We start from the raw sequence: 24,771 nt of genomic DNA on the forward strand, positions 1-24,771 counted from the left end.
GCAAGTGGTTTTATCCTCATAATGCTTTGGAATATTTAGATCTGGTTGCTGTAGGCAATTCCGGAGAAATATTTTAAACAGAATTTGCAGTATCATGTAAAAGAGGTGGTCAGGTGATCAGGTTTGTGACACTGAAGCACAGCCCATTACTTCACCTGAGTCTAGAAAACAACCCCACTTCCAGTTTAAAGAACATAACAGAGGTTCAAGTTTCACTACTCATTTTGCTAATCTCATAAAACACTTAAGAAAATCATAATATGCTATTTCCCAAAATGCACAACAACAGCATAAACCAATAGGTAATTATAATTGCTCGTAACAACAGCAGAGAGAAAGTGACACGAATTCCGCTCCTGCCACCAAAGTAAGCAGCATCTCCTCGGGGCATTTCAGCAGGCAAAAGCAATACCAGGTGTCTCTATGTCTCAAAGGGAACAAAATTAGCCCTACTGTGAGATGATATTAGAATGTGTATTATATTAGTATACTAATGGGGATAAAGAGTTGCTTCACCTCCCGGGATAATTATGTGTAATCTAATTTCCTGGAAACAGGTTACTGCACAAACCAATTATAATAGCATCTCCTTTTAAAGAATAACTTGTTCCCTGCAAAATACATTTATACATTAGTTTGCTTGTTGAGGGGGAGAAGAGGAGCAATGCCCCTCCCCCACATGCTGCTGGTAGTGATGAGCACGCCAGTATTAAAAATAACCTCCTGAAATTAGCACCAGATTTATGTGTTATACTGTTCTCCATTTCTAATTAATTCCACAGAACTGTTCTTCATTTCAAAATTTTGTTTTCTCGTAATCAAAGCAGAACTGAATCTAATCAGCATTTTATCTTGGAAACTATTGTTATATTAGCAAGTGCTACACTACTGACTTGGGTAGCTCATAAAAGGATAAAAACAGACTCCAAGTGGAACACCACCATCAGTTTATAAAAACATTACTATAAAGCCCAAACTTGCCAACTTTTAAATTTCATGATTTATACTGGAAATGTGTTGTTTTTACAAAAAATACATCAATTGATTTAGAAGTAGACGTCTACTTAGCAGTAAACTTATTTGAGTTCAGTGAGGCTTTGTGATGTTACAATACAGTTAATCCCACCTATGTTCCTTTATTATTATTATTTAAAAAAATAATATTATGCTTTGACAATATGTAGCAAAATCCATTATACATCAAACATTCTTGGTTCTCAGGAAAAAGAAAGAAGTGGACTACAAAAGAGAGGGAAAGGAAAAGAAATACAAGGAAATGACATATAAAGAGGGGAGAGAGACAGCATAACAAATACTATATAATACTATGAAAGAGTTAAAAGGAAAGGAAGAATGTTGCAATTTACTTTGTCATTCCAGAAATGGAAAAACTGGTATGTTTATTTAGCAAATTATTTGCATTACAAAATCAAGTGGTAAAGTTTACGGTTCTAAACTAACCAGAGCTAATGTGCTCAATTACAGTTAGTAATTTTTAAGAGTCTTCCCTAGCCAAATAAGCTCTCAATAGCTTTTCCTTCCAGCTAATTTCCCTGCCCTTCATTCACCCCCCACCACTCACTCACAACCAGAAACAGATGCTGTACAGCAGTTTTCCTCTGCTTCCAGCTCCTCCTGCTGTTTTAACTTCTAGTACAGTTCAGATATTTCAAGGACTACTGCCTTGAATTCACTCTATGGTCACCCTGCTACTTGAAGCCCTCTTGCACTGGACTCTGTTGCCTAACGGATGCTGCATGTGTTGTTGCTCTGCTTTGCTACCAGCTCCAGGTTCTCTTCCAGCAGGGTTCTCTCAGATAACCAGGCTTATTCTTTTCTCTATGCTTCCCCAACCAACAACTGATCTACAACTAAGAGAGCTTTTCTCTCCCCCATCTAGAAACTCTGACCAATCATGTTCTTACCCTTGTTTGGACCCTCATCTAGTAAGCCTTCTTTCAGTGGACCATCCGTTGTTCTTTATGGACCTTCTAACTACCTGTCAGGTTTAATTACCCCCTTCACCTATCAAATTTGTATTTTATCATCCACCCAGTTCATATATAAAAAGTTTACAAAAGGCAAGAAGTTTATAAAATTATGTATAGCATGGGAGAAAGTGAATAGAAAAAAGCTGTTTCCTTCTCTCTCACAACACTATAGAACTCATGGACTTAATCAAGCTGAATGTTGGAAGATTCAGGCAGAGAGAAAAAAGTACTTATCAGAAAAGTGTAACATATAACAAAAATTAATCTGCATAAAAACTGTGCCTCTCAAAGGTCAGTACTGCACCCCTGTGATGTCTGAGCCCTTGGTGGCTGTCTAATTGGCCTAAGGACAGCATAAGCCCTGCCTATCTGCATCACTCCATTGTGAGAGGAGACTCACCATATATTTCTGCAAAGGTATATCAAAATTTTGTCCATTGTGGTGTTTTAGCTTTGGTAATGTCAGGGACTGGACTTAGGAGGAATGGTGGGGACCTCCCCTCTTCTCCTGAACCTTCCCGAGGACAGGAGGGCAGTATAGATTTAGAACAGTGGTCTGAAGAAGGGCATAGTTCAGAGGCTGCATAGTTCAGAAGCTGGGAAATATTGGAAGAGGAACAGCAGGAAGAAGCAGCAGGGCAGGGGCGTAGGAAGGGGGGTGCGGGGGTGCAGTCCGACCTGGGTGTCACCCTGAGGGGGGGTGACAAAATGGTGGGCGGCACTCACTGCAGGGCTCTGCGCTGTCTGCCTGCTGCCCCCCCAGCTGTAGGGCGGCTGAGGGCTCGCATGTGCCATCAGTATGGGCACTGCGTGTGCGCAGCCGGGCAGTTCACCCTGCACCGGGTGCTGGAGAGGCTTCCTCTGCCACTGCACCAGGGGAGCGACAGCTGGCAGACTCAGTGTCCTGGAAAAACATTCCTGACCTCCCCCCCCCCCCCATTACCAGACGGGCATTGAGGGTATTAGTATAGAGAGCTGAGGCAGAAAGCTCAGATTAACCTACGCAGGAGTGACGTCAAATAGGGGAGACGTAGAGGGGTTGGAGCAATGCCATTATTAGGGAAGGCTGCATTCCTTTGTCGTTATCTGTGAATTATTGAATAAATTGCTTGGTAAGAACTTTTATCGTTTCTCTGACTCTGGGCTGCCACCGTGGGAGGGATCTGATCCCCCAAAGCCTGACAGGTAAGGCCAGTATTGTTGATATAAAATACCACGTGCATAGCAGATGGGGTGCAGCATCAGCCTACACTGACGTACAATAGGTCTGTTACTTACACACATTTAGCTTCTGCGCATTCAGCTTTATGCATGTGGCAATAAATAAAAAGGGGATAGAAAGGGGTGGGGTTTTGGGGGAAATGATATTGGCAATCCCACCCACCATTGAACCCAATCTGTTTTAACTACATGTGGTTTTGGCTTTAGGCGCAATCCCTGAAACGTAATCCCCATGTAAGTTTGTGGACCTCTGTATGTACCATGCCAGGAAGGTGGGCAACACAACACAATCCTATTCATATCTGATCAGAACTAAATTACATTGAGTTCAATGGGATTTACTTCCAGCGAAGTGAAATAGGACTGTAGCTTTTAAGCTAATAAATAATAATAATAATAATAATAATAATAATAATAATAATAATAAGCAATACAGTCTTATACTTGTCTGGATCATGAGAGTTCTGTTGCAATGATTACGTTATTTTAGAACTGATCTAATAAGCAGAAAATGAGAGCTCCTCTTATTAACTTGCTGTTACCAAAGCAACATATGTGAGCAGTAGGAGATCCAGAAAGATGCATAATTCTTTCTTACATTGTAATGAGCTAATTAGTTTGTGGCCTTTGCTTTCAATTATTTATTGCTAAAGATTCTGCTCTTACTCTTCCCCAAACATTACACTGTAATTGTATTCCAGTTTTAGGGCTAATTTCATTAAGGAACATGCTTCTGAAAGATCCCACATTTGCCAGTCCTGTCTATTCTCTATTAGTTAAGAAGCATGAGAGATCAGGCTTACGAACACTTCTTCTGACAAATTTATGCGCCTTTAAAAACTATGCAACAAGTTATAACTCAACAGGTGTCATTTTTTTTCCTAACATGGTGATAGATGCTTCATCTACTGGATTTTTGATTCTCATATACGTACTTGTTAAGACTACATACTTGTCAAGAGTCCTACCAGAAAAAGAGCTGAGCAATCTTATCATACTTATGAGTAGCAGGGACTTCATGACATAAAAACTGGCAAGGTCCTATTAAATAAATTATCATGAATCTAACGGGCCTGATGTTTAAGGGATATGACCAACATGTTCAGATAGGAACTCTTTTGTGTAAGAAGCAAGAAGTACGGCTTCGCCATTGCAGGTGAAATCCTATAAGCAGGGCAGATTAAATTGTAATTTGATACAAAGAAGCAATTCAACTCCCTCTCCTATTCAACGAAAATTCATGCTCTAGCAGCACTTCAGATAATAGCTTTTGTTCCCAATGCAAGCATCGACAAATATAGGTAAAAGGGAAATGGTTTGTCCAATTCCTCTTTGTACTCCAGCTCCGTGGTCCAAACTCTGTGTCTAGGGGGATGGGAAACCCTTTGAAACAATGTGCAAGGTGGTGGAGGGATGAAGGGGAATGGCAGAAAATTACCTCCCCTCCTCTTCTGTTAGCAGATAACTCCACTGGATCAAAAGCTGTTGATCAAAACCTACAAGCAGGATGACAACACTGGATTTCACCTGCAATAGTGAAGACGTACTTCTTGCTTCTTACACAAAAGACAGCAATGGAGGAAAACTACTGCTTAGTAGAGCTGTTACATTAGAAGTTTCTTTATTCAAATGTGTGCAAATCTAGGCTGCAAAGCTAAGCATGCTTTTTCTGTTTTCTGCAAGAGCAAAGAGTTCTTTTTTAGATATTCCATATATCAGCTTGCTCATTCACTCTTTTCTATCCTCTAAGGCCAAAACATTCAAAGTGAATTTTAAATTCAGTGAATCACACAATCTTTGAAACTGTTTGGATTAAGTAAAAAAACACTTTCAAAGATTGTAGTATGGGTGCTTGAATGCTCATTTGTTTGATCTCTTGCGCTTTAGTATTCTGTCATTTCTCCATTATGTACTTTGGTATTTATTCAGTTTGTTGTTCCTTTGTTGTTTCTTCAAACAAAACTTGCAGCATCAATGTTGAAAGCTGGTGAAGTAGCGATCTTCTTAGACAAGTTGGATAATTAAATGAAGACCCAAACCAATAAACAGAAACTAATAAAAGCAAGAGATTATATTTCACAAATTTATTAAGGGTACAAATTAAGGACAAGGTATTCATTACTCTGTGTGAATAACTCAAATTAAAGTTGGTTAGTTAATATGCATAGTTGTTCCTTCAATTTACATTTTAACTGTGAGTTCTGAAACTGTAATGGGGTTCAACTCCTCAAGAAGTTAAGACTGCGATCCCTAGAAGTCAGCAGCATGCACACAACATTCTGAAATTCAATGTAGTAGTTCCCACCATTAAAATGGAAAATCCTTTTTAAGCCTTGTCATGTTTCTAAGCCACTTTGATCCAGCATTGGCAGTTACTGGGCAAAACACACAAGACGCCTCATTTTTTTTAATTTTATTTTAAGAAGGCACTGTTTGAACTTGAAGGCATTCAGTTCTCAACCCAGTCAGTCCGTGTTGGTTTCCACTATCAGGGAGACTACATCTTTATATGCCTTTTAAGATGTCAGTATAACTAGATTCATGATTCAAGTTTTGCTGCTTGAAAGCATTTCACTTAAATGGGCCACAGAGACTATAGATCCCTAGGAATCAATGGCAAATGCAGCTATGCTCACTGAAACTAAGGCCACACTAGTTTTACACAAGTTTTTGGGCTATGAAAATCTAATGGAAATGTTTTCTCAATACCTATGGCACACATATTTAATATGGGGGTATATTAAATGACCGCTGGAAGACCCTATGACCCTGTTCTGTTGTACAGCTACACCACCAGTTACCACTGCTACAACATAGCCATGTTTAGTAACCAGCAGCATCAACAGCATAACAATAAAAATGAAAATATAGAAATAGTGATAGCCACGCCCAGAGCATCCCATGAAACTTCAGCACTATCCACACACAATTCTGTGGAGCATCAATGCTCCCACAATAGCCATGCACGAAAAGCACAGCTGTGGCTTACCTGCTCTATGATATCACAGCAGGTTAAGAGGCCTGCATAAAGAGAGCATGCAGAGCTGTTGTTCAGAGGAAAGGGACAAAGGACGAGATTTGGGAGACAGAATGGGAATTTCAATCCCCCATGGAAACATTTGAAACTGGCCACTCTACAAAGCAAAGCATATGTTTTGAACTCCAGGTGGAAAAGCAAGTGACAGCAGGATCACTTGAAAAACAGACAGCCTCAGAACCAGACATACAGACAATAGAGTCTTTATAGCAGGTGTGGGGAATCTTTGGCCTGCCACGTGTTGCTGAACTACAACTCCCATCAGCCTTAGCAAGCATGGCCAGAGTTGGAGAACAAGTTCATGATATGCCCCCACCCCCCTTTTTTTGTAAACCATTATGGGTTCATTTTACAATCAAGATTTTGTTAAATAAATAAATATTTATGGCACCTTTGATGTATGGAATAATTTATATTATTCTTACATTATTGAACACCTCTTTGATGTAGGGTTGTGGTTCCCCCCATTTTACAGACAGACAAGAGAAGCTAGGAACTTGGCATAATGCTGTCCTTTACCCCTTTCTCAATTGCTTCCCGTTATCCCCACAGTTACCATTTGTCCTAGCAGGAAAAACATACATGTGCACATTATGTTACATCATTGGAACTAATCATGGAGCCAAGCCATTTTAGTATTTTTGCTGGGGATTGGGATAGACTGCATAATCTAGAAGGCACTACGAAGGAGCTGTTTAGAGCATTACAGAAGGCAATACTGATGCGCTGAAACCCAAAATAGTAACTTAAAATCTAAAGCATTACAACTCATGACATTTTAAAAATGCTTAATGGCAACTTGTACAACAGTTATGGAATTCTTAATTTATAAATACACAGTGTGGCTCTTACACTTTATGAGGAAGCTATAATTTGGAAGCTTTCAGCTTGTATGCTGCGCATAATTTTATACTGCTGTAGCTAATTAACATTTTTAGTGTAATCATCTGTCTTGTTTTTAACTTTAAGTCAAAGAAAGCACAAAATGGAAGTTTTGTGAGTGTATACCTAAATTGTGGATGTACTATCCAAGATATTCTTATAAACCAATATGATGGCAAATGAAATAATTTTCCAGACAGCTCAAAACAGATCTATAGCACTCCCTGCAATAGAAAGGTACAGAAATCTCTATAGATGTAGTCTAAAGGAGACTCCAGAGAACAGGCAAAAATTACAAACATCCCCAGACATAGGAAGATAATGGGGACCAATTATTATGCAAAGCATCTACGTCTGGATCACGTGCAGGAGACAGTACAGAAATACAGATTTATGACCATAATAAAAAAACTATATTGAAATGAAAAAAGGCAAACCAAATACAGGAGAAAGGAAAGGAACACAAGGCAGGAAGAACATAGAAAAGAACAAAATATTCTTCTGAATAGCAGCTTCCATGAATCAGCCATGGTTTGTCGAGCAAGTCACAATAAGTCCCTCAGGCAAGCAAAGAAACTGCAGTTGTTTCACCCAAAAACCTTGCAGCCATGAACTAGAATTTCTAGGCAACAGCTAGCCAAGCCAACAAACAAACCAACCCTGAAGGGGGAAGTGGAAATAGTCAGTATTGGATTTTCCTTCCTTCTAAGAGCTTCCTGTACCATCTTAAGTAGATGTAACAATAAGTGAAACTACCTAAAAGTTAAGTTGTGCCTTCAGAATGCAATCTTGCATAGATGTTAGAAAAGTAGTAGAGTGGTCTGTTTACATTTTCTTCCCCTTATAAAGCAGCTGGAATGCAAGGTGAACTGGCTTAAGGGCAGGGGGTGATGAGGAAAAGGAGCCTGTTGCCGGTTGAAATGATGAGAAAGAGAGAGCGCAAGAGCACTATTTCTGGCAAAGTGGAACCAACAGTCACTTAGTCTAAGGACTGGTTTCATTTTCTAGCTACTTTGCCTCTGTAGCTTGGAGAGCAGCTGGGGCATGGCACCAAAACAAACCAAGGTTAAGTGACGATCCTAGGTCTGGATAGAACAACAAACCATGGTTAAAATAAGACAAGATTCATAAGCCATGTTTTCAAATTCTGGCTGGTTGTCCAGGGTGGGTTTGGATGTGCAAAGAAGCCACAACTGGAGCACACAAACTACAAATTAGCATTACAAGAGAATGTAGCCCATGGAGTTGCCAGTGTGGTATTTCCTAATTTTTCAACAACTTCTGTCACCCCTGAACATTGGCCAAAGTTGCTGGGGCTGATGCACATCTGGGAAGGACTGGCAGGGCTCTGATGAATGTGTGGTGGAGCCAGGGGAGACGGAGGCTGATCTAGGAAATAGGGAGCCAGCAATATATGGGGTTTTGTGCCACCTACAAGGTAGAAGCCAAGGCTGGTGGAAGGAATTGAGTCTGAGCAGTCAGAGGCAGGTTGTGTGAGAAGTGGAGGAAGAGGCTGTTCAGGCAAGGGTAGGTCTGGTCAAATCCTCATCACCCCCTGCCCCACCGCCTCCTAGAACCAGGAGGAGCTTAAAGAGGCAAATGCAACAGCAACTTCTGTTAAATATGAGACAGGTATGCCCTTTGTTTGTCTTTTTGCAGCCTACTGAAGACCTTGCTCTTTCTACAAGGATTTAAGTAGCACTTTCCCCCAGTCTGTGTCTGCATTGGAATTGTTTTTAAGTGTTTGGTTTCCTTTAGGAGGAAGGGTGGCATGTAAAAAATAATTTTAAAAAGAGATTCCAGAGGAATGGCATGGTATGCACGCAGGGTTGTTATCTGGAATTCAATAATAATTTCCATCATATTTTTCATCTGGAATAAAATTAACTTTTAAATATTATTTTAGGCAATTTAAATCAAGTGAAGATTAATTGCATAATCACAATTTATAGCACAAGATTGCACCATTTATTTTGGATAAGTTATCCAAGGACTACTACTCCCAATTTTGTATTCTATCATTATTATATTGGTTTCATCATTCTATTTGGGAGTATAAACTGAAGGGTGAACCCATCTGCTTCTTTCCCCTCTGTTGTATTTACAAATGGAGTGGTTAAGAGAAGTGGCAAGGCTTCACAAAGAAATAGCCAATCTGCATTAAGTGAACTTGTGTATATCCAAATAATTTCCTCTGCCCCTATCAATTATTCACTATTATTCATTATTACGTAATTTGTAGAGGGATAGTCTCAGCAGCTGCTCCTCAAGCATACCTTCTCAGATGTTTGTTATTATCATCATCTAACAATATTTGTTGCAAGAAAACAGAAGACAAATGTAAAATCTAAAACATTCAAAAACAAACGAAAGCAACTGAAAGCAGCAACAATGGAACAATGCAACATGCAGAAAAACTAACAGCAGAATACACTGCACATATGAAACATTAATTGATCTACTCTGTATCTGTACACTGCCACAATTCTTCCTAGGGACTGGACACACAAGGCCCAAGCCACCTGTCTTTGCTAGGCTCTCCTTTTCTCTCTCCTTCCCCTCTCACCCTTCACCTTGCTTTCTTCTCATGCCCATATGTTAAGGGTTCTTCCCCTGCCACCATCTGTCCCTCTGATATTGGCCTCTTCCTGACTACTTTCTAAGTTGCCTTCATTTTTGCCTCAATTCTGCTCTGAAGCCTGACCTGACTCACTCCTTTTGTGCATCGCTTTGCATTGCCTCACCCTTTCACACAGTGCCAGTCTTTTGGCCACTTCTGATTCCAGCCTCAGATGCAGTACACCAGCAATCCCCAGTGACATCACTTCCAGGCAATGCACTCTGCAGTCAAGCCACTCAAATCTCCTCTGCACCAGGTGAGAGCTGAATCAGGCAGCAGTTACCGTACACCTCACATCTGATACTCTTCTGAAACAATGATGTCCTAAGCACTGAAGTTCTTGGATGCTGCTGCCAATGGGAGAACAGAGTTCTATGCTAGATAGACCAGTGCTATGATTGATTCAGTATCAGAACCAGAAAAGGCAACTTCACATGGAAACCAGGAAGGCATTCTTAATAAGCATGCTCCATTTCCACAATGGACAATGTGTAATGGAGACATTAATTTAATGAAAGGTGGCATCAATCTGGTTGGAACTAGTCCTTATTTTGCTCTATATGCTATTAAGTTCTGATTCAGACCTTTGGTAACCATCCTCAAGATCTAAGGATACACATGTATGAAATTCCTTACTTTTCTTATCAGAGACAAAATGCATATTCAAACAGCAACTGAGTTATCTTCACATCTGTCTATTATAAAACATTTCCTCCCTTTTAAAAAAAGAAAGAAGGGGTAGACTTCTTCCTTTCACAAGCATCCCGTTTCTGTGCAGAATCATTCTCACCTTAAACTAACAAAGATATGTCACCTTTTAACAAGACTTTGCACTTGAGAACTCCAAAGTGCTTTACAAATACCTCTGACTTTTTCTTTAAATGGGTCCTGGAGAGAGAGAGAGATTTGCAATCCCCACTGAGTTCAGAAAGTCCAGATAGCCTAGTGTTAAAGCAATGTGCTCTAATCTTACCTGCATGAAACTTTAGAAGTCAAGCTGAAATCACTAACTCCATTCTTTCCCTGCCATTTCTATGTCACTGGGTACTTGCCTTTTTCTCTGAACCAAATAAATAAATAAATAAAATGCCTTTCCTCATAGAGGAGATACTCTAGCCCCCTGATTATTTTTGGTTGTCCTTTTCTGATCCTTTTCCAACTCTACAACCAGAACTGTACACAATATTCCACATGCGGTTGCACCATGGAATTATATGCTGGCAGTTTTATTTTCAGCTCTTTCCCTAATGAGCCATAACACGGAATCTGCCTTTTTCACAGCTGTCATGCACTATCCACTACAACCGCAAGGTCTAATTCCTGGTCAGCCACTGCCAGCTCACACCTCCTGAGAGGACATGTGAAAATGAGATTACTACTATTTTTTGCATGAACAGGTGTCATTTTTACACTTGCTTTACACTGAAGGGAAAACATTTGACTTGCCACTCCTGGAAATAAAATACTGGACTAGGTGATACAGGCATAGCTCTTCTTATATTCTGCAGGCAAGGCCATTATTATATGCCTAACGTGCATCACATAACAGCTTGGAAAGGCTTCAGGACAATGCCTGCAAAACACCACACCACATGATGCCAGAGTGTCACATGATACAATTGTGAAGTCAGCTGCAGCTGTTTCTAGCTCTCTTGTTTCTGTTTGCAAGCCCTTATGCTTTAGATCCCAAGTTCCAATTAGAAAGGCCCAAATATACCCTGCTAATGCTATAGTCAGATGTTCTTTCAGTCACCGGCTTGAATTTAACCACACACACATGCTCTTATTCCCAATTGAAAATCACTATTACATTCAAGTCACTATCATCCCCTCCCCCCCAATTTAACTACCAAGATATGAAACTATGATAACTTGCTTCTACTTTCACATCAGGGAGAAAAAAACATCCATTGTGATGCTATTTATCATCTCTGTCAGAAAATTTATACATCAAGCTTCTGCCAGGCATATTCTTATAGTACAGTATCCCTCCTCATAGTATTTCCCCTCCTTTATTCATTGGGCTTTTTGTAGCTTTCCCCCATCTGACAAGGAAAATACAATTCCCCTAAGAAACACCCAGCCATGCACTTGCCATACAGAGTATTGGGGTGTGTTGTGCAGCATATTAGTACCATTTTTTTTTTTTTACTAAAACTAAGGTGAAATATTTTTCCTCACTTGATAACTAGAAGTCAAATATAGCAATACTGCATCCTCAACTGCACCTTTTGGTGCATCTATTTTCAATTCACTGTTTCCCGTCTATTAGAAAAATATACACAGAAATATTTTTATCCACCCATCCCATGTGCAAGTGGAAAAAAGGGAACAAGAGACTAGTGGTTCATCAGTCTGTCTCCTTGCTTTTACGCATTTGGACAACTCTTAAGACATCATCACCCAATGTGGCAACAGTTCCTGAGGTTGAGGAGCCAGTGTGAATACCATTGCAAGTCACTTTGAATCTGAGATGGCGGACCAAAAAGTCCAATCTATGAATTCTATGATAATTTGATGCGGCACTGCCCAATTTGGCACTACAGTTTCAAACTCTACCAATTTTGGCATCTCTGGAGATATCATCACCCAATCTAATGTGATGGTTCCCAAGATCAGTGAGTGGGTTTTGGTTTAAGTTTAGTCACCATCAGATACCATATTGCATCAAGATGAAAGACTGAACTATTCCAAACTGCACTGAATTGTACACCTCTGAACATAACATCACCCAATTCACCACAAATGTGGGAAGAAGGAAATTCCCACAGCCTCTGCAAAGGGCAAGCCCAGGCCAGTTTGCAAGAAGGCTTTCAAACAGCCCCACACAGCAGCAGCTAGCCAAGTTGCAGTCAGAGATGGCATTATTGGGAACAGCTGGGACCTGAACCACACTGAACCAAGACCCACTAAGGGCAATGATGTGCTGAGAGGGCTGCAGAATGGGGAGGCCAAGCAGACAAATACATGCAGTAGCACTGCAAGAATGAACCACCATTATTGCTGTAGGGTCTGCTTTACTAGCATGTCTCCTGCAGGGAGCAGATTGGCAAAGCATCACTCTGCAGGACTAAACCATCCTACCTGCTGCAGCTGCAGTGTCTCCGTCACCTGCCTCCAACTGAACATTACATTACTCTCAAATTTATTTGGGGCTAGATCCCAGTTAGGTCAGGGCCCTTTATGCACAGCCCTAAAGTAAAATACACTATTCATTTATAAATATCATTTAAAAAAAAATATTATTACCTAGAATTCCTGGGCATGACTGGGTACCTTCAGCTAGCATAATAAACGTTTTGGAAAGTTGTTCTCTGTGCATTTAGATACATCCTAAGACGTTGTAACCAAATTTTGGATGATGGTTCCTGATATAACGTAACAGGTTTTTGTCTATATTTGGATACAATTGGACACACTTTTAATCAAGATGGTGGAAAGAATTTTTTAACGTGCAGATTTTTTGGTTTCTTAGAATTCCTAAGCAAGGCTGGGTACAAGGGTACAAGGCTGCCAGTGAACTATGAGTTCAAGCTATAACTTATATCTAACAATGCAATTTCCCACTCTTCCACTATGGTTTCCCTAGCCAGCTTAGGGGAAAATGCATTTTCTGCCTACTGTTTAGAACTCACTGAAATAATAACAGAACTTAAAGTTGAGCCATCTTGTATGGGTACATAGAAAAACAATTTATATTACAAGCACTGTGTACTTCTGAAGTCTGAAACAGGGAAACTCTGGCAACGTATAATTAATCTAACTGAATGCAACTTGCAAAAGGGAAGGATTGCAGGGCAAGGTGAAATTATAAAATATTGTTGATTGAGTATTATTCATGTATAAACACATACATTCTGTTTTCCCCTCAAGTTAATTTTATTAGTATTATGTTTCTGTAGCTGGAGTATAACAACAGACTTTTTCCTCTCTGGATCAACACAAAGCAACTCCAACACAAGTGATTTCTGAAGTCCAGCATAAGTGTCTAAATTATCATCAACATCCAGTGCCACAGTGAAAACATTTCACAGAATTCTGCATCGTTTATATTGACCAGACTGTATAAAACTTCAGTTCTCTACACAAGACTATTCCCGGTAGGCCAGTTTAAATGTCCCGTCTGCTACATGTAGAGCAAGCACAGAGTTGGCCTGGCTAAATGTGCCCTATGCACACAAAGGCCTACATGCAAAGTGAAAAACAAACAGCTTCCAGGTTTTATGTGCACAGGTCAACCTCACTAGGACTGGTGGCCTGGCTCTTCAAACAGAGTCGGATCACATCATTCAAACATCCAGCAGAACTTACTTCTAAGTGTTTAGGTCTAAAAAAGATGCAGTGTAAATATCACAGGTTCTGTTTTCCCTATACCCTACCTAACATCATGGTCTTATTACAACCTGCCCCAGTAACATTCTTGCAAACTGGTCTGTGGTGCTGCAGAACAATTAGAAAATCACAATGCCCTACTCTCTCTTCCAGTGCATCAACACAGGGTTTGCACATATTTTACTGAATAGCAATAAATACCTGCTGTAGCTAGCCTACTGATTACAATTTTTGTAGGTTGCCACAACCTGGTTAACACAGTTCTGTTGTTGAAAAGAAACCCTTTCAGTTTTCTTTTTCCTGAAAAATTATTTTTTATGCTCCACTCAACTTGAACACTTTGTTTACAATGTACTGAGAGGGCAAGTTAGTCTGCTCATCCAGTTCTAAATTAATATGAATTAGGTAAAGGTAAAGGGACCCCTGACTGCTAGGTCCGGTCGCAGGCGACTCTGGGGTTGCAGAGCTCATCTCACTTTATTGGCTGAGGGAGCCGGCGTACAGCTTCTGGGTCATGTGGCCAGCATGACTAAGCCGCTTCTAGCAAACCAGAGCAGCACACAGAAATGCCGTTTACCTTCCCGCCAGAGCACTTTGACATGCTTTTAAACTGCTAGGTTGGCAGGAGCTGTGACCGAGCAATGGGAGCTCACCCCATTGTGGGCATTTGAACCGCTGACCTTCTGATTGGCAAGCCCTAAGCTCTGTGTTTTAATCCATAGCGCCATCCATGTTATTAATTCAGAGATTCTACTTCACAGTATGTGGGATACAGTGAGAGAGCTTCAAGTTTTAATTTGGAACATGTCAGTAAATATTTAGCTGCATTCATACGGAAAAGGGTTCATGGAAAGTCCCTTTTCACTTCTTAATAATATTAGGTAAAGGATCACAGAGGTCTTTACAAAGAAGTCAACAGATTAGTATATGCATCAATACACCACAGAATGGGGAACAGCTACAAACTATAGATTTGCCATTACTATGTCTAAGATCAAATTACTGCAACACCTCAAAACATCTGGCTAATTGAATAACAGCTAGTTAATAGAAGATGATGTTATCTCTCACATTCTTATGATCTTCTGCAGAAAACAGATTACTGCATTGGAAGTTTGGGTACAGACATAAGTTTAGGCATGTTATAGAATGGAAATGGGCAGAAGAAATGAAATACTGAAATGAAGAACATTAAAGCCTGAAGCGAAGGACAGATCAGTGGAAGAGCACAACCACAAATACCCCTTTAAAGACTTTCCAGCTTCCTTAGAGAGGAATGAAGAACACCAACTCTTCTGGCAAGGGTTTCGGATATTGTTGAGCAGCTGAGTGGAGATCTACAAAGAACCCTTTACAATCTACACAATTATGAAATGACATCAAGTACTGTATCTTAACACATGGAAAGGGGAAACATGGTACTCAACTGATCATTGGTTCAGCCTTCCACCAATTTCCTGTTGTAAAAATCAAACCCTAATGGTACCATTTGATGAGGCCATTTTCATGAATTACTCTATGCAATTTATTCCAATTACCATTTCTAAGAGGCAAATACTCTCCTGTTAATTTTGTACTTTAGAAAAAAGTAAACAATGATTCAGCTTTTAGAAGCTTGAAAGTGCAAAAAAATAATTTTGTAACCAGCTCCGAGTGACTTTATGGATAAATATATTAGTTTTGACTTATATTATTTATAACATAAAGAATATATATATAAGTAGTCTCCAGGGCCAGATGAACTGCATCCAAGAGTATTAAAAGAACTGGCAGATGTGATCTCAGAACCACTGGCAGTCATCTTTGAGAATTTTTGGAGAACAGGTGAAGTCCCGGCAGACTGGAGGAGGGCAAATGTCCCTATTTTCAAAAAGGGGAAAAGAGAGGACCCAAATAATTACCGCCCAGTCAGTCTGACACCAATACCAGGGAAGATTCTGGAGCAGATCATTAAGCAAACAGTCTGTGAGCACCTAGAAAGGAATGCTGTGATCACCAATAGTCAGCATGGATTTCTGAAAAATAAGTCATGTCAGACTAACCTGATCTCGTTTTTTGACAGAATTACAAGCCTGGTAGATGAAGGGAACGCAGTGGATGTAGCCTACCTTGATTTCAGAAAGGCATTTGACAAGGTGCCCCATGATATTCTTGTAAAGAAGCTGGTAAAATGCGGTCTTGACTTTGCTACCACTCAGTGGATTTGTAACTGGCTGACTGACTGAACCCAAAGGGTGCTCATCAATGGTTCCTCTTCATCCTGGAGAAGAGTGACTAGTGGGGTGCCACAGGGTTCTGTCTTGGGCCCGGTCTTATTCAACATCTTTATCAACGACTTGGATGATGGACTCAAGGGCATCCTGATCAAATTTGCAGATGACACCAAACTGGGAGGGGTGGCTAACACCCCAGAGGACAGGATCACACTTCAAAACGACCTTGACAGATTAGAGAACTGGGCCAAAACAAACAAGATGAACTTTAACAGGGAGAAATGTAAAGTATTGCACTTGGGCAAAAAAAATGAGAGGCACAAATACAATATGGGTGACACCTGGCTTGAAAGGATCTGAAAAGTATCTAGGAGTCTTGGTTGACCACAAACTTGACATGAGCCAACAGTGTGACGCGGCAGCTAAAAAAGCCAATGCAATTCTGGGCTGCATCAATAGGAGTATAGCATCTAGATCAAGGGAAGTAATAGTGCCACTGTATTCTGCTCTGGTCAGACCTCACCTGGAGTACTGTGTCCAGTTCTGGGCACCACAGTTCAAGAAGGACACTGACAAACTGGAACGTGTCCAGAGGAGGGCAACCAAAATGGTCAAAGGCCTGGAAACGATGCCTTATGAGGAATGGCTAAGGGAGCTGGGCATGTTTAGCCTGGAGAAGAGGAGGTTAAGGGGTGATATGATAGCCATGTTCAAATATATAAAAGGATGTCACATAGAGGAGGGAGAAAGGTTGTTTTCTGCTGCTCCAGAGAAGCAGACACGGAGCAATGGATCCAAACCACAAGAAAGAAGATTCCACCTAAACATTAGGAATAACTTCCTGACAGTAAGAGTGTTCGACAGTGGAATTTGCTGCCAAGGAGTGTGGTGGAGTCTCCTTCTTTGGAGGTCTTTAAGCAGAGGCTTGACAACCATATGTCAGGAGTGCTCTGATGGTGTTTCCTGCTTGGCAGGGGGTTGGACTCGATGGCCCTTGTGGTCTATTCCAACTCTATGATTCTATGATTCTATTCTAAGTGCATCAATACAATATCACTACAAACCTTGATAACTGTCCAATGTGCTGAAATTATTCATTTTACAGCTAATGTTTCTGTACCTCAATCTAGAAGCTTCAAAATTAATGTAATCTCAAATAATTTGTTGGGGTGGGTGGGTTGAAGGGTGTTAATATATTTCATTTGAAAATCCAAGCTTTTCAATAAATAAACATTTTGCTATATATATTTGTGGACTAGACAGACATTTCTAGTTACTTTACTAGAAAAACGTAATTTTAATTATACATTTTAATATCACTCTTTCTCCAAGAAGCTCATGGTGGTATAGGGAGGGGAGAGGCTAGCTCAGTGGTGGGTCCTAGAGTAAATCCCTAGCATCTCCAGATGGGGCTGGGAGGGACTACTTGTCCAAAACCCTGGAGACCCACTGCCAGTCTATTTGGCAGAACAGAGCTAGATTAACAAATGCTCTGATTCTGTATAAGGCAGTTTCCTATGTTTCTGTTCCTCTGCCCTTCTCACTTTACCCTGCCAACAACTCTGAGTAAAAGTTAAGCGAAGAGACTTGCCCAAGGCCATCTACTGAGCTTCATTAATGACTGCAATGCTTTACAGTATTAAATGGAACTTTTCCTATTCTCACATGCTCATTAGGTGATTAGCTTACCAATATTTAAGTTGCACAGAGCTTTTTTTGTTGGATTTAAGTTGTTCTTTTTTAAAGAAGAATTCACTGGAACCAGTCCCACTAAGTTAAATGAGGCATATCCCTAGGCCATATGCAAAGGACTGTAGTCTTAGAGGAATTTACCAAGGTACTCATCATATATTATCATTTTTTATGTCTTAAATTTGTTAGTCACTTTATCTTGTGCAGGGCAACCCAAAGCAACTTAATTTAGTGCAGTGCTGGGGAAGCCAGAGGCCAAACACATCCCTGCATATGAAGTACAATGCTAATATTAAAGTGAAACTAAAGTTCTAGTTTTCAACTATAGAACTAGAAGAAAGTTGGTGAACTCTACTTTCTGAAAAGTAGGTCTAAAACAAGGTTTTGTAGCACATTTCTCAAGGCTGCAAAATACTTGCCTCCAAAAACCCTCAATTCAATTGAAGAAGAATAGTTACATAATGCTTTAGACTAAGTTAGAGCAACAGATTTTAAATGATTACTTTTATTCAACTCATCATCAATACACTATTTGGATTAGTAAACTGTGCTGCTTCTGAGATTAGTGAATTGCATTTCTAGCAGTTGTTCTTAACCAGAAACCTGAAAGTGTTCAATCTGTAACCAATTCCAGTTACATAGTCACCTTATTAAATAAAGCATCTAGTAAGAAACTGCTGCAGCCAAGCACTAAACTGAAGAACAGCAATTAATATTTTCTTTTGCCTTATTTCCATAAAAAATGTTCAATATTTTACAGGGATTATAGGCAGCAATGAAGTGAATACAAGGCACTTGTTTTGGCCTAAGTAATTTAAGATTTGCATTGAAAGATGCTCAGAGCTTTACATTTTAGTTCTCAGTTTAAGAGAAATTCCCTGACGTACAGAATCCAGCTATAAATAAGAAAGCATCATCAGTACCAACCAAATTGTCTATCCCTCACATATGTGCACCTTGTTGAACAACCATAAAACTTGGAGACAAACACAGAGAAATAAAACATATATAGCCTTTTAAAACATGTAATGTGCTTCACATTATATCACTGCAACCCTTATAAAGTAACTAATAGATCAGTGTTCTCATCTGCAATATCAGGAATGAAAGCTGAGAGAGGAAGAGAAAATGGCTTGCCTATGAACACACAGTGAGTTCATGGCAGAGATAAGATTCATACCAGAGATTTCCCAATTTGTAACTAAATATCTTAGCCACTAGACTGTGCAAGCTCTCATAGACCTGAACTTTATAGCAAAACATTAACATTCTGCTGCCTACCTTTACTGCCCTCACTAGCATGCAGCAGGAAAAGCTACATTTACCTATTATTCTGTACAGCAGATGGTAGACACACAATGGAATCAGGCATGGTCACACTGCCAAATTCCCCTGCACAATTGAGACACAGCTGCATGGAGAAAGGCAAGCATGGACTATACTATACACACAAGGAGCCAGTCAGTCCTTGCTGATCTTGGAAAAGGTGCAGCTATAACAACTGCTATGACCATGCATCTCCCCATGCGAATAGTGGGTCTCACAACAGTCTTTTTTCATATCATCATGCACCAAAGTACACAACTGCAGTGGAGACTTTGTCAATGTGAACCAATTTCAGGCTGTGAACCTGAGCACATTCACTTTCAAGCCTTGCATTTAGAATTATAATCTAAAGTGGCAATTCTATGAATGCTTTCCTGGAAGTAACCACAACTGAACACAGCAAGACTTACTTCCAAATAAATACGTGAAGGATTGTGCTATTCTATTCTATACCTTAGTAGCCTTAATGTTTTTAATCATAGCTGCTTAGTGGAGGAGCTAGTTCAGGGAGGTTTTCAAACAGTGTTCAAGAGTCCCATGATGGCTTATCAGATGTTCCCTAATAAATCAAACAGTAGCAGAAGACAAGCTTCCCTGGAAAGACAGCTTGCTAACCATGCTCCATCTACATGAGGTAGACTTCATTCTCGGTTCCCATGGGGCAACAATGAGATTCAGCAGACCTTCCAGTGCCCTGGGGGAACTGCATGTAAGCCCTAGATTGAACATGTCCCAAATCACCTTTAATGTGGTGAGGTTCCATAGCAAACAAGTTTATATGGAAAAAGATTCCCTGAAAGAAATTCATAAACCAAATTTGTAAATTCGTTAAGTTAGTGGGCTGATGTCTCAATTTCATCCACTATTTCAGAAACATGACATTCGGCTCATTTCTCAGAACAGAAAACAGCAATTCCTTTCATTATTATCACTTTTAACAATAGAAATGCTGAAATACTGACTACAGGATCATTTTCTCAAGTGGTAAAGTTGGGGATCTTTTGATGTGGTCAAAGTGAAGAGAATGGAGGATATGGAGCAAGAAAAATGTGCTCCCAAGATTAGTCTGGCAAGGGATTTGGAGGGAGAGGTGGGGCAGATCAAAACAGAAATTCCAAGAAAGTGTCCTCCAGTCTTACAGTTCTATAGAAGAAACAGCTATAGGACAAGGAGGCTATTTTACTGATCAGATCTGCTAAAATGACCCCAAGTCTGGAAAGCATGTAGAGTTGAAAGAGTTCCAGTTTTGCAACTGAGATTGAGGCACACTTAACTTAAAGCAAGGGCAAAATTAGGCTTTATTTCACCTGGGTCAAAGACCCGGTTAAGGAGCCGCCATGCACATTTGCATGCGTGCACACACACACACAGAGGCTGGGAGCCTCAATGGCAACCCTCTGGAGGCTTCACCTGCACAAAAAGCCTGGCTTGCGCCCCCCTCTCCCCCAGTAGCCACGGCACTGCTTAAAGACAGGAACAAAACCATGGAGCAGTAAAAACAAGAGGGTCTTTTCAGACACGTTAAAGTACACTGAATGCTGCTCAAAACTGCATATCCTCCTCTAATTTACCTTCAAACAAGTCATTCAGGTATACTGTGAATCTAGGCTACTCATACATAGAACACAATGTTCAGGATTGGACCATGATTTCCAAGGATCTGAATAAAGCATTCATGGATCTACTAGATGCTCATGACTGTGTACGAACAGTTTTGTGTAGGAAGTTTTGTTTTCTTTGAAAGAGGAGTGATGTGAATGAAAGTGGAAAGATTCTGCACAAGAGAAGACAATCTTACCACACATATCTTTTCTCATTTTTTTCATCAAAACCTTTGTTTTTCCGATGGTTTCTGAACCTTCTTGAATACTGCTTCTGTAGCCCACCATGAGGTTCTGAAACGCAATGCTTTTAAGAAGCAGCTCAAGCTCAAATTAAACTAAACTCAAATTACACACAACTAAGCACCTCATTAAAAAAAAAAGCCTCCTCAAAATGAGGAAAGAATCCATTAAAGAAATCTTTCATTTTGTTTGTGTTTGCAGTAATGGAGCATCCACTTTGCATGGCAAAGGTACCAGCTTCATCCCTGCATCTTCAGGTAGGGCTGGGAGACATCCCTGTTTGAAACCCTGGTGAGCCACTGTCAGCCAGTGTGGACCAATGGTCTGACTCAGTATAAAGCAGCTTCCTACATTCCCATGACAACAACTCTGTTGCCTCACCCTAAAACACTTACGTAACTGAGAATTATGCTGTTAACTCATTATTCTGCCAACTTTATACTTTCCCCCTTTTCCAAGCTTTTTCCCCCCTCTCTCTGAAACACTTTCACTTTAAAGTTGATCCCTCAACAATGCAAACTCTTAATCTGATACTTCACAGTTTTCAGCATCCTGTTTGATTATTCATTTCAGTCCATTTTAGGGGAAATAATATTTAATTGCTCTGGAAGAATAACATCAGAGGAGGCTGTAGCTGGGAATAGGGGAGCCATAATCACTGCATTAGTTACAAGTCAACTGCAAAGGCTAAAGGAGGCTCTCAGCCAAGTGTTAATAAATCTACTGCTATTTTACACAACTAGACAAATTGCGAAGGCATAAGCTGTTGATATCTGAAACCGAAAAGGAGGTCAAATAAACCATAAAAAAGAGTTACAGTAAAATGCAACATGGAAATGCAGTCAATTTTTCCCAGTCAAACATTCAAATATTCCCATTTGTTCTCTTCCTGCCACAGTTATTCACAACTGAAAATGTGTGTGTTAAAGGTTAATTATGCATGTTTACTAGGCAACGTTTTAAAAAAGGAGCCAAGTGGCTTCAGGAGTCACAGCAGTTAGTTTTCCACACACCATCAAATAATTTAACTTCAAAGTCACCTGCATATATTTACCTTGCGTAAACTGGAATCTGTGCCACAAAATACTTCTGTACGTCTTAATTTTTGCTTGTGGACTGTTAACTATATACGTATAAGCATTTAGGAGCCCATAATTTATTATTCAACAACAAGAGTTTCTTCCATGTAAGACAGAGAACAATGGAAATGGGGGGGGGGACAGATGGGTTTCACATGAAAACGGAGAATTTTTAAATATGCATGCACGTCACACATGCACATTCAGTGGACTACTGATATTGCTACTTTATTGCCTTTTTCCATTTAAGAAAGGGTTTGCTTTATGTCATTCCTTTTTGCAACACTCTCCACCACCACCACCACCACCCGCCTCCTCTGGAACAAGACGCTTCGTTGCCTTTCAGCACAGCAACCTGAAAAGTACAGAAGGAACAATGCCCATTGTCTGCCTAAGTCACTGGACCATATCTCTCCCTTGCACACAGAGACACACACACACACTCTCTCTCTCTCTCCTTAGGGGAGTCTCACGCGAAACATTTGCATCCTCTTCTCAGCGCCGTCCCTTATACATGCGCCAACCCCTCCCATCACCCAGGGATGCATTGGAGAATCCTGCATTTCAGGCGTCAGCGAAGACTTGCATCTCCGCGCGCCGCAACCATGTGTGCAGCAGCTGCCCTCCAAACCTCACGCCTCCTGCCTCTGTCAACGGGGTGGGTGGGGGGTGGGGCATGTGGATCTCCTACCACCACCCTCCCCCCTCCCTTTGGGGCCGTGGCAAGCGCGATTTGCCCCGGCCGAGCGCCCCTGCTCTCTTCTTACCTCGACTTCCTTGTTCTTCTCTTTGTTTCTGCCCATCGAACTTCTCCCATTGCTGGCCGTCTCCCGCGCGGGGATTACGGAGATCCGCTGGAGAGGCATTTTGACAGGGCTGCAGGTTGCCGGAGCCTGATTGGACGCCTCCGAGCTCCGCTCTCTCCGAAGAGCCCACCTGTATAATAATTGTTCATATCCTTGCGTGGCCAGACATGGAGCTGCTTCGAGCGCGCGCAGCTTGGGGAGGGAGGGAGGGGTGGGGGGCAAACCCACGCGGTCTTCCCGCAAACAATAACAAGAAGGAAAAAATGAAATATATTTATATAAACCACATCCACCCCGGTTAACCTAAGCAGAAGGAGAGCGGCCCAAAAAGAGGCGTCATGATAATCCAGGGAGTTTGGGGAAATTCTCCGCGAGGCGAGTTACTGCGGGTCAGGAGAACTCCGCCGCTTCGCCAGTGGCGCAGCCGCCGCCTCCTCTTCCCCCGCCCGCTTCCTTTCTCCAGAGCATTGTGGGAGACAATTCAATTTCTCCGCTGCCCTAATAACTGTCATGGAAACCGAGGGGAAGCTGGGCCCCGGTTAAAAAGCGCTTCCTTTCGCGGCTCCTTCCATATTTGCTGCGACAGCGGACGAGGCGTCGTTGTCGTCGACGGCTTCTTTTCTGCTTTCCTCTTCCTGAATGGAGCGCCCTAGACGGAACCCGACCCCTTCGCGCCGCCGCTTGAAGTAATAATAACAGAAAAACCGAGCGCGAGGCTGCAAGGCGGCTTAGCGTCCTATTTTGGAGCCAAATCCCCTCCTCGGGAAGCGCGGCGAGCTCGCCGTGTCCTTCATGCGCCTCGCGTAATCTGTTTAGGTTTCAAAGGAGCTGCCTGGGACTGGGGGGGGGGGGGGGGGAGCAGCTACGGTTGAAACGTAATGCTATTAAAAAGTGGGGTGGGGGAAGTGGCACCCACAAAGATGCGACTGGAATTGGGTCTGCCCCCAAGGTGGCCAGGAGAAACGTGAACCCGCTCCTTGCAGCTCCTGCACCCTAGGGCGCACAGCCTGCCCTTCCTCTCTCAGCCAGAGTTCAACAAGGTTTAGCTTTGGATTTAATGATCACGCTTCAGCTCCGTGGCATTTGCCTCTGAGGATGTCCAGAGTGCCATGGCAAGGGTTGGAGATCAGCCAGACTGGAGCCTCGGGGCAACCTGTTTAGACCTAGCCCAGGATTGGAACTTGTGAAATGCTCACCCGGGGCTTTAGGAGCTAACTCCTAGGACCTCAAAATATTTGAAGGGGCCACCGGCACCCCACAAAGTTAATGGGCACTTCATCTTGTGATTGATTATGCAGGACTTACCTGCTCTCTTCCCAATATTTTATTGAAGTGTTGGCACCCTGCCAAGGGCATGTGTAAAGTGCATTTGCCTTACCACTGAATCAGCCAGTTGAGATTAAATAAGTAGCCTTTTACACTAGCACTTTTTGGGGGGTTAGAGATTACGCTGCTGCTGAGTAACAATCACCCACACCTCTCTAAAATAGAGGTAAGGACATCAATGGATGTGAATTTTGAACAGGCAGGCTTCAAGTTATCTGTCTGCCCCATGAAAACAGTATTTTGGCTCCCTTGCAGCACCATGGAGCTCAAGGGTTTTTCCAAATTTCATCCCAGTTCCCCTGTTCCACAGAACTGGAACAAAGGAATCAGGCAAAATAGTCTCCTGGGGGAGATAACTATCCTTGTACCAGAGACTGAATTAATCCAGGGTCCACAGACAGA

At 41.4% G+C, this 24,771-nt stretch overlaps 1 protein-coding gene across 4 annotated transcripts in view; it reads right to left on the reverse strand.

The window, feature by feature from the left end:
- Positions 1–23,854, reverse strand: part of MARCHF1 (membrane associated ring-CH-type finger 1) — a 120,429-nt gene extending 96,575 nt beyond the window's left edge. Inside the window, exon 1 of one of the 4 annotated variants that reach the window (XM_083520298.1) lies at positions 23,005–23,854. In XM_083520298.1, coding sequence (XP_083376424.1) covers positions 23,005–23,103 — 99 coding nt within the window. In that variant the 5' untranslated portion in view covers positions 23,104–23,854. The remainder of the gene's footprint in view (positions 1–23,004) is intronic. The other 3 variants (XM_083520294.1, XM_083520300.1, XM_083520295.1) reach the window with 3 other exon arrangements.
- Positions 23,855–24,771: the final 917 nt, after the last annotated feature.

This window comes from Podarcis liolepis (genome assembly GCF_965112155.1).
Source record: "Podarcis liolepis genome assembly, chromosome: 9".
Taxonomy (NCBI): Eukaryota; Metazoa; Chordata; class Lepidosauria; order Squamata; family Lacertidae; genus Podarcis; species Podarcis liolepis.